A 9,636-nucleotide genomic window follows, 5' to 3' on the forward strand; every position below is an offset into this window, starting at 1 on the left:
AAATGTTTTCTCCTGAGAAGGTGTAAGATGGGTTTTTACTTACTTTCCCGCCCTCGCCCCCTCGGACACTTTCTGGGAAAATGGATGCGAATGAAGAAAAGAGTGTTAAAGGGGTTCCAAGCGGTCTCTTATCCTCCTTCATCTACCCCTCCTCCTAACCACTGTGTGTATGTTACTTCTGGGCAACCGGAAAGACTGATTTCTGGAGAAAAGCGGGAGACAAGTGACAGTCAAAAGCAGAGTCCTACGGAGTCAAAGCCCACGGATTCCGTGCTGTGGTGGCAGCAGCAGAGCGTGGGCCGCTTGCCCCCCAGGAGGGTGTTCTGACATGCAGAAAAACTAGGGAGAGGAACCTGCTGGGGAGTGGCGTCCGCCTCCCCTGGGCTGTGATACAGGCTCGGGGCACCAGGGAAGTGCTACTTGCGCCCTTACGAGGGACCGGAGGGAGGGCAAGAGATGCTCCCTTTCCCAGCGCGCACGCGCAGCGGGAGGAAAGGGCCCAGCCCATCCCGAACGCGGCTGCGCACTGGGATGCCCGCGTACCCTGGTCGCTTGCCCTCCCGGAAGCGCTGCGAGTTACTGGTGCCACGTCTATCCTAGCTCGTCCTCCCGGGTCCTCGCAGCGGCAGCACCGGAGCAGCAGCCCTGCGGACAGGACCCACAGCATCATGGGCAGCGCGGCCCCGCGCTCCGCCTTGCTGCTGCTGTTGCTCCTGCTCCGGGCCGAGCGGCTGCGGGGCTCCGAACTCACCTTCGAGCTGCCGGACAACGCCAAGCAGTGCTTCCACGAGGAGGTGGAGCAGGGCGTAAAGTTTTCCCTGGATTACCAGGTGAGGCCGGCTCCCGGCAGCACGCCCTGCTCCCTCCAGCTTCCAGGTCTCAAATGGGCACTGTCGCACCCTGACTAGAGTGACCGGAATTAGCCAAAGAGGCTGCAGCGGGTGGGAATCACTCGGGACCAGTTGACTTCCTCGTGAATAGGAAGGTTTGGATCAGTCAGAGCCCACCCTAGACCAACCGGGCTGGCAGGGGAGGTCGTCAGCGCCGCAGGTGCCCAGCATGGAGAGGTCCAGATGCGGATCCTGCTTCTGTAGGGTTGGCAAACGGCTTTCTCAGGCTCCTTCTACTCTAATGAACGCCAGTACTAATCACCTGGCCAGTCTGCCCCAGGTTACTTTGGACCGCCTGGTCCCTGCAGATACGAGAAATGGCAGGGAGAGGAAGTGGGTTCATAGTTGTGTCAGTCTAGCGTTTAAAGTTGGGGTCAGGGTAAGCGTTGCACAAGTGAGAAGGAGGGCTTTGGAAAGGTCTCAGCGTGGGCTTTGAGCCATGGCAGCGTTCACCAGGATATTGGTGTAGCTGTACAATTTGGCTCATACCATATGGCTCAGAAAAGCCAGCTCCTGCTCTCCTGTCTCTATTAAGAGATCTTGTGGCTCACAGGTGCTGGGATCAACTTGAGTGAGGGGTCTGCCTCCAAGGTTTAGTGAGCAGATAGATCTATGGTTGCAGGGATGAGGGGCCACATGCCAGAAGTGAGGTGGCACAGGCAGCAGGAATGGGGCAAACTATTGACTGGCCCTTCTGTAGTTAGAAGCACTGAAGGAGACTTGTGTGGGACAATTTATATGTGATAGATTTGTCCGTTTTCATATCTTTGTGGACAGCATCAAATTGTGTATGTCTATCCTAACAAAGCACAGTAACAAAACAGCATAAAAGATAATTGTGTGACTGGAGGGGACTGAGAAGTCATCTGGTCTCTGCCAGGGCAGGAATCCCCTATTAAGGAGTGTCTGGTTTGGGTTTAAACACCCAGCAATAGGATGCTTACTGCTTCACACAAACATGCTGAACAGCTGCAGTAGCTTTTATCTGAACAAAGAAACATGTTAAGTTTGGAAGCAGATGGAGGCTTTGACCAACCATGGTCACAACCATCAATTACCTGTGTGATTTTGTCTGTAGTTGGATCTTACTTTTCTTGTGTGTAGAAGGAAAGGTGTCTTCCTCCTCCAACACTCAGATTCTATGAATGCTTTAGTCATTATTTGCTTTCTCCTTGCACTTCAGCAGTGATAACATTATTAAAAGTTAGTAGATCCATTCAGCAAGCCAAGAATGGCACATGCTTGGTATGAGTGTGTGTGTGTGTGTGTGTGTGTGTGTGGTGGGGGGGTGTGTTTCTGTCTTTTCCTGGAAGAGCAAAGCAGTGCAATACATACAGCATCTGTTCTTACCCCAGGATGGCTCAAAGGCATCATCACCTTCAGTGGGCCAATATGCAATCTGAGGGTTGTCCTGTAATGGGCTTCTTGGGGCCTGTGCTGTATGTCAGATATTGTGCTAATCACTATATATACATGCACAACACATACCCATACATATAATACATATATACACAAATGTACATATATACGTATGTATGTATATATAATTATTATTATTATTATTTGAAGTTCTGGAGATGGAACCCAGGGCCTTGTACATGCTAGGTATGTGCTCTACCACTGAGCTACCCTTGCAATGCTAAGCACTTTAGATGTGCTACCTCATGGTATCTTTACCATGATCTTATGAGGTTGGCACTACTGTTATCTCTCTTTTACAGATGAAGACATGTCCTTAAATAGTAACTTGCCCAGGTTCAAACAGTTAATGAGTGGCAGTGATCTAAAGAAGTCACTTTCTCCATCTTGGGATTGAACAAAGATAAACAGTGGCATCCAGTTGCCTTGAGACAATTTCTTGGGCATCCTTTCCTTTATCTTCCTCCTGATTTCTGAAAGCTGAAAGCCTTATCAGCCCCAAGCTATGAAGAGCAGTTATCCAGGGGTGTATTCATTCATGCTGCAGAATAGTGCAGTGCTTAAGTATTTGGGAGATGGTGGCAACAACTATCAGGTCAAATTCCAGGTCTACCTCATTTTTCTGTGTCACCTTAGGCAATTTATTTAACCTGGGACCTTCAATTTCTTCTGCAAAATGGGAAAAACTAGGCCTGTACTACAGAGCGAAAGCTTTGGAGTTAGGCAGACCTGGATATCGGCCCTGGCACTTTCAAGCAGAGTAACCATGACCAATTGACTTAACCTTTCTCAGTTTCAGCAAAATGGGAAGTGCCATAGCACTTGCCTCAGAGGTTGTGATGATTAAATGACAGAAATGTTGGTAGAGTCTGGTCACTCTGTGGTCAGCATTTGGTAAGTGTTGGCTGCCCCTCTGGTAACGGCAGACTTTTTTGTGGTTGTTAGGTCATCACTGGAGGCCACTACGATGTTGACTGCTATGTGGAGGACCCCCTGGGGAACATCATCTACAAGGAAACCAAGAAGCAATATGACAGCTTCACGTACCAAGCCGAGGTCAAAGGCGTTTATCAGTTTTGCTTCAGTAACGAGTTTTCTACCTTCTCTCACAAGACTGTGTACTTTGATTTCCAAGTGGGTGATGAGCCCCCCATTCTCCCAGACATGGGGAACAAAGTCACAGCTCTCACCCAGGTGAGTGACATCAACAATGACAGATCCAGGGTTAGCATGTTCCTCCTCTTCTGTCACTGTTTTGGCTAATGGGCAGAGTCACCGTCTAGCACTAAAAGATCCCTTGTGCTCTGTCTGATCTTCCTTTCTGTTCTTTAACCAGATCCCTACAGTATCTGACATTCCTGCATCTACCTCATTTCCACTCAGACTTTCTTTCATGCAATGCCTCTTTTGAAGTACCTATGTTATGTGCCTCTGCTTATATGATGTGCCTGTATCATAAAGAACAAAGTCCTACTTTGTTGGTGTATTAGTGAGGCTAACAGCTGCTGAGCAGATATATTTCAAATGTCAGTGCCTTAACATAATAGAAGTTCATTCTCATGATAATCTAGAGAAGGCTAATGGGAGTTCTCCTCCTTGATGTGAGTTAGGAATCCAGGTTCTTTCTTTTTCCTCATCTTTCTGGCTTCCCTGGGGCTTTGGGGCCCTCTGCTTCTAGCCACCAAAATCAGAAAGATCCACTTCTGCTTGTGTCCCACTGGTTGTGGGGCAAATCTGTATGAAAGGAGGGCTGGCAAGTTCAGTCCTGGGTGGGCAGTCAGTCACCTCTTAGTAACAACTCCACACTGAGGAAAAGAGGTAATGATATTTTTGGAGGATAGTCACCTGTGTCCCCCATGGCTCTCAAGTGTAATTATTATCTGACCCCACCCTCCTCCATCAGTCTTCCTTCCTGCTATTTAAGCACCTCTTTGACTGTTGTATGCAGGCTGGGGACTTCCTGAGGGCCAGGACTCTGGTATTTACCTTTGTATCCTCAGTTCAAGAGGCATGGCACCAAAAAAATACTCACCAAATATTTGTCAAATTGACTGAATGTCAAGGCCAGGGAAACCTGTAAGACAGGAATAACCACCTATAGTTGCACTTATTCAAGAACCAAAGCCAGGGTGTATTGAATCTCCAAGGAGGCATGTAACCTTCTGGGTTGCCCTTCAGGGTGGCCATGTGTTATGTGGCTTTGGTCACACTCAACAAATTCTATAGGCTGCACATCCTTAAGCAATATAGTAGCCACTATCTACATTTGGCTATTTAAATAAATTAAAATTGAAAAAGTCACATCCTCATTTGTACTATAACAACATATAATAATAAGTAGTCACAAGTGGCTAGTGGCCACACATAGAAAGTTCCACTGGACAGCACTGGCTTTGACTAGGCCACATGAATGCCTTTAGAAGATGTAGCTGAGAGTGTGTATGTGTGTAAGATCTTTTGCAGTTGCTGATCTTGAGAGTTCTGTTGGTCACTGATGAAACAGCCTTTATTTGGAAGATTTTGTAAGTCTGAGGTGAAAGACTTTTGAGCCAGTGGAAAAACAAATTGGTAGAGAAAAGTCTTAATGGGTTAGATCAGTAGAGAAGTTCTTTCTGGAGCCTGAGAATTACAGTCCGATTCTCTTGCAGCGAAGAGACTTGGACTTCTCCTACCTCTGAGAACCTCCTCTTTGCTCTTACCCAGCCTCAAAAGGAGGCATTTCCTTCCTTCTCTGTAGCTTGATCCCTCTGCCTTGAAGGGGATGTGTGTTCAGGGAGAGGGCTTTTACAGTGGTGGATGTGCTAGAATAGATGATGCTGTCCCTGTCCCTGTGTTGGGAGGCCTGCGGGGAATGTGGTTCTTTTTTACCAGTTAGCCATGAAGCTCTGGAGCTCTGTGGTCTGAGCTGCGATTGAAGGGTCTCAGGGAAGGCACCCATTAATTCTTCCAAGAGAGTGAGGAGGGCCTCTCAAAAGACCTGTAGATCAAAGGTGAAAATATGGAAGCTGCCTGGGAATGTGTCTGCCACAGGAGAAGGAAGGAGCTCCCACATGGAGGGTAGAGCAGGTGGAATTCCCACAATGTGAATTTTACTCTTCTTACCAGGCTGTTTTTATTTTGAATGTCACAGATCCCCTTTAGCCAGCAGCTGCTGTCTCATGTTCCCCCAGAAGCAGCCTGGAGGAATTGCCCCACTGGAGTTTTTGAATGAGCTAAAGAGATGTCTCTTAGACTAGCACTAATGGAAAATCCCAGCAGATGGGGAGGTGGCATGTTTGTGCTTCCAAGTATCTGTGATTCTTGATGGTGTACTTGAGGTATTTTGGGGTGCTTATGCCAGGTCCTAAAGATGTGATATGATTTGGATATGGTTTGCATCCATAGGTGCATCTGTTGGAGACTTGGTACTCAATGTAATAGTATCAAGAGAATAGTGGACCAGTATGCTGAATTCCCAGTTAGGACCCTGGTCCAAGGAACTCCCAGTCAAGAGTCCAATGTACACAGTGAGTTTCTGAGTGAATTTATGATAGAAACAAACTTGGAGGATGGATTTCTACCCTGGAGAACCATATGAATCCTTTCTAAGTCTTTAAGAGCAAAAACTGTGGATTTCTATAAATAAGACATGAGTCTTTGTATGTGTGTATGCATGTATATGTTATATGTCCATGTGTAGACACGTTCAAGCTATGACCATGTGTGTCTGTCTATCCCTCCCTCAAGTTTCAAGAATGATCTCCTTTGTTACTAAGTCCTCTCATATCAGGACCTTAAATTTCCCCTCTTCCCCAATGTAGTGACCTTAATGAGGCCCTCATCTTCTCTTGCCATCAGGATTGTAGCCACCTGAGTGTTTTCCAGACTGGTTCCCATATACCCCTTTCTACATCGTGAATACCAGAGGTAGATCTTCTGAACGTGGGATTCTCATCCTGCCATTCTTCTGCCCATAGAGCTACAGATAAAGTCTTGACCTTTGAAGCCCTTTGTTGTGAGTTTCTACTTGCCACAACTTCTTCCCTACGTGTCCTCACCACCATGTCAGACCCTGATTCCAGGCCAGGCCCTGAACATACTGGGCCTGTTCCTTGAGCTGGCGCTCAGTCTACCTCTGCCCAGTTCCTTCTGATGCATAGGGACCATATCACCTTTCTGTCCATGTGACATTTCTCCACTTCTTATCCATGGATCAGGATGAGAGGATCAGTGAATACATGCAGAAGAAACCCTGAGCTTTGGGAGGTGGACCAGATACCACTTGGATAGAAGGTGCTGCCCTGTAGATGCAAGGGCTAAAGGGGAGCTTTTGTTCTAACATTTGTATTCTAGTTTAGCTTCTAGAATGGCCCATAGAAAAGAATATCCAATGAAGCAAGAAAGGGCAACACCATTTTTTTGGCCATAGTTTCCCATTTGCCTCCTGGAAATGTTTGGTATGATAGAGAAACAAGGGTTCTTAGAGAGGTTACATGGTGACTCAGTGTCCTCTAGCTTCTTATGTTCTATTTCAGAAATAGTTTGCTTTTGGAGTTTAGGAGCTAAAACAAGTATCTTGTGTATGCTTAATGAACAGAACTCACTGTTGGGATAGAAAATTCTAGGTTTTGTGTATGCTGGTGTTTTCGAGGTCGCCTCTGAGTAAGAAGTCGTGTTCTTCTGCAAGCATAACCTATTGGTTGTCTGCTGCTGAATAACTAATTAACATAGAGTGATGAATACCCTGCCCATTTATTACCTGTTAGTTCTGGAAGCTGGAAATCTGGGCAAGCTCAGCTGGTTCTCTGCTCAAGGTCTGTAGAATGAAAGTGGAGGCGTTAGTCAGGTTAGGCTCTTATTCTGGGGAAGTGTCTGCTTTCACACTCATTCAGGTTGTGGGCAGGATTCAGTTCTGTGCAGGTCCCTGATTTGTTGCCAACTGTTGTGCTCTTAGCCACTTGAGTCTGTCTTCTGGTCCTTTTAGTGATTGCCACTTTCTGCAACCAGCTGGAGAAAGCCTTTACTTTAAGGGCTGTGTGAGTAGATCAGGCCACTGGATAATCTCCCATCTTAAGGACAACTGTGCCATATAACAGCATAGTCACAGGAGTGATACCTCATCCACCTGCAGTTTCCTAGGAACAGAACTAGGAATATTGGGGGTACTAGGTGGGGGCATTTTCAGAGTTCTGCCTACCACACAGAATATTTTAGCAGGGAATTATGAAGTAGTGTAGGAGCGTATGTGTATATATGTGTATGTTTATATCTTTGCATGTTTTCATGAGAGTTATTTCTCCTTATGTGTTTTGTGTTTATAATAAAACTGTAGGCATCTGTGGGAAGCCGTTCTCACACGTGATTGGGCACCTCCCTGATTGGGTGTGAGGCGTTCCGGGAAGCTGTGTCAGAACTTATCCCTACCTTCTTTAAGTGTGAGAGCCCATCCGTGTGGGGGTGTGACTGACCATTGACCCTGAGACTAATCACTGACCCTGACCTTGGAATGCTGTCCCCCTCGACCTTCATTGGATGGAATTTTCCCCTGAATTTCTTGTTCCCTATAAAAGGCCACTCTCTGGTGTGCTCTTTCCTCTCTCCTGCTAGTCTCTTGTGTAAACCTCGCTACCCCACCAGGTGGCTCGAGGCAGGAGCCAGGAAGGGCCGTCTCTGAACTGGGCAAGAAAAAGGTAAACTGAGTTTATGTGTCTTTATTTTTGATCTCACTAGTTAACTTCTATGCTTAGGACCTCTAGCATGAAGCTAGCGTGCTGTTCGCGCGGCAGAGGCATCAATTGCATACTAAAATGAGTGGTAGAGTCAGAGACCATCATGGTTGTTCTAGTTCACACTGCTATTTATTAGCCGGGTGACCTTGGAGACAATTCATGTAGCCTCTTTGAGCTTCAATTTCCTCATCAGTACACTGGGTGAGCAGCCAGTCAGCCCTCCCTAACAGTGGGGGTGATCATCATGTCTTTCAAGGCACTGGGAGATTCAATAAAAGAACAGAGGATAGTGCTTGCAGGCATAGCCCCAGGACTCAGTGGAGTGAGGTCAGTTCTCTGCCAGTACCAACAGTGTGACTGTTGACTGTTGAATGAGCCTCAGGCTTATTCCTAGGAGTAAGTGAAACCATGTAAAACCCTTAGCACAGACACCTAGTTAGCATTCAGTGGATATTGATGGCCTTGGCTGTTTGCTGGATTCCACTCAGCCTGTCTCAGGGTTATCAATGTGATAGTTTTTGTCTTCCTTCCCAGATGGAGTCTGCCTGTGTGACCATTCATGAGGCTCTGAAGACAGTGATCGACTCACAGACGCATTACCGGCTCCGAGAGGCCCAGGACCGAGCCCGCGCAGAGGACCTGAATAGCCGAGTTTCTTACTGGTCTGTTGGGGAGACTATCGCCCTGTTTGTGGTCAGCTTCAGTCAGGTGCTGCTGCTGAAAAGCTTCTTCACAGAAAAACGACCTGTCAACAGGGCAGTCCGCTCATAGCTGAGGCATCCTGCCCCAGGGACTCTCACCTCCCAGGGTGGAGCAGCTCTGTGGGTCATAGGCTCCTGCTGGGCTGGGTAGAGGTGAAACTGCAGGGAGAGCACAGGTGGTATGCTGGCATGGCAGCACCTGGCTTCCATGTTCTCGCCTGATCATTGAACCCCAGCAGCCAAAGCTCACAGCCCAGGAATCTGAAGGCATCCTGTTTCATTATATGTGTAACATTGACCAAAAAAAGTGTTTACAATCAGGCTAGGGGTTGGCCACTGTGGGAGGGCAGGCAGGCAGCAATGCAGCTGCCTGGCCAGGGGAAGGAACCCCAAGTGCCTGGGCCTCCAGGGTAGCTTAGGGCTCTGCCTCTTCTCCATGATGTGTGGGCCATTTGGCTTTTGTGGCCTCTTCTGTGTGGGAAGAAAGGGGCTCTCAGTTCTTTCTAGCCTTTCCTCCATGGATCTCTCTGTACTTGAGGAAACCAGGCCTACCCCGAGGTAAACAAGAGTCAGCCATGCAGGAAGGACCCAGATGATGACTGGGTGCCCTCTGTTAGCTGTGTATCTCTTAGAAGGCAAAACTGTGGCTAATAAAAACTAGGTGAACACCATGGAGATGTGTGCTTTATTTCTTTGCCATAAAGGAGCTCACAGCTTTACGGGGAGCAGGGGTATGTTAGAACAGTGTGGTAGAGCAGATGGTGGCCTACAGCTGTGTATAGGTTGCTGTGTACACAGGTGTGTAGAAAGGTCAGGATATCACTCCTCCCAGGTGAAAGGATACAGGGAATAGGAATTCTTGCTGTTCATTTCACTCACCAGGCTGTGCAAAGGGTCTTTGCAAATGCTGTTTCCTCT

General features: G+C 47.5%; 1 protein-coding gene across 1 annotated transcript; it reads left to right on the plus strand.

The window, feature by feature from the left end:
• Positions 1 to 535: 535 nt before the first annotated feature.
• On the plus strand, positions 536 to 9,389 carry Tmed3 (transmembrane p24 trafficking protein 3). Its single transcript, XM_027926027.3, has 3 exons — positions 536 to 830; positions 3,255 to 3,503; positions 8,552 to 9,389. Exons 1-3 carry the CDS (start codon positions 669 to 671, stop codon positions 8,786 to 8,788), a joined length of 648 nt encoding a protein of 215 aa, XP_027781828.1. The 5' UTR covers positions 536 to 668; the 3' UTR covers positions 8,789 to 9,389.
• The last annotated feature ends 247 nt before the right edge of the window (positions 9,390 to 9,636 follow it).

Source organism: Marmota flaviventris, chromosome 2 (assembly GCF_047511675.1).
Source record: "Marmota flaviventris isolate mMarFla1 chromosome 2, mMarFla1.hap1, whole genome shotgun sequence".
Classification (NCBI taxonomy): domain Eukaryota; kingdom Metazoa; phylum Chordata; class Mammalia; order Rodentia; family Sciuridae; genus Marmota; species Marmota flaviventris.

Excerpts from the sequence above, each read along its gene's own strand:
- Tmed3 (XM_027926027.3), top strand. The coding sequence starts at position 669 with ATGGGCAGCGCGGCCCCGCGCTCCGCCTTGCTGCTGCTGTTGCTCCTG. Across the intron at positions 831-3,254 it reads AGTTTTCCCTGGATTACCAG|GTCATCACTGGAGGCCACTA; the intron begins GTGAGGCCGGCT and ends TGTGGTTGTTAG. Across the intron at positions 3,504-8,551 it reads AAGTCACAGCTCTCACCCAG|ATGGAGTCTGCCTGTGTGAC; the intron begins GTGAGTGACATC and ends CTTCCTTCCCAG.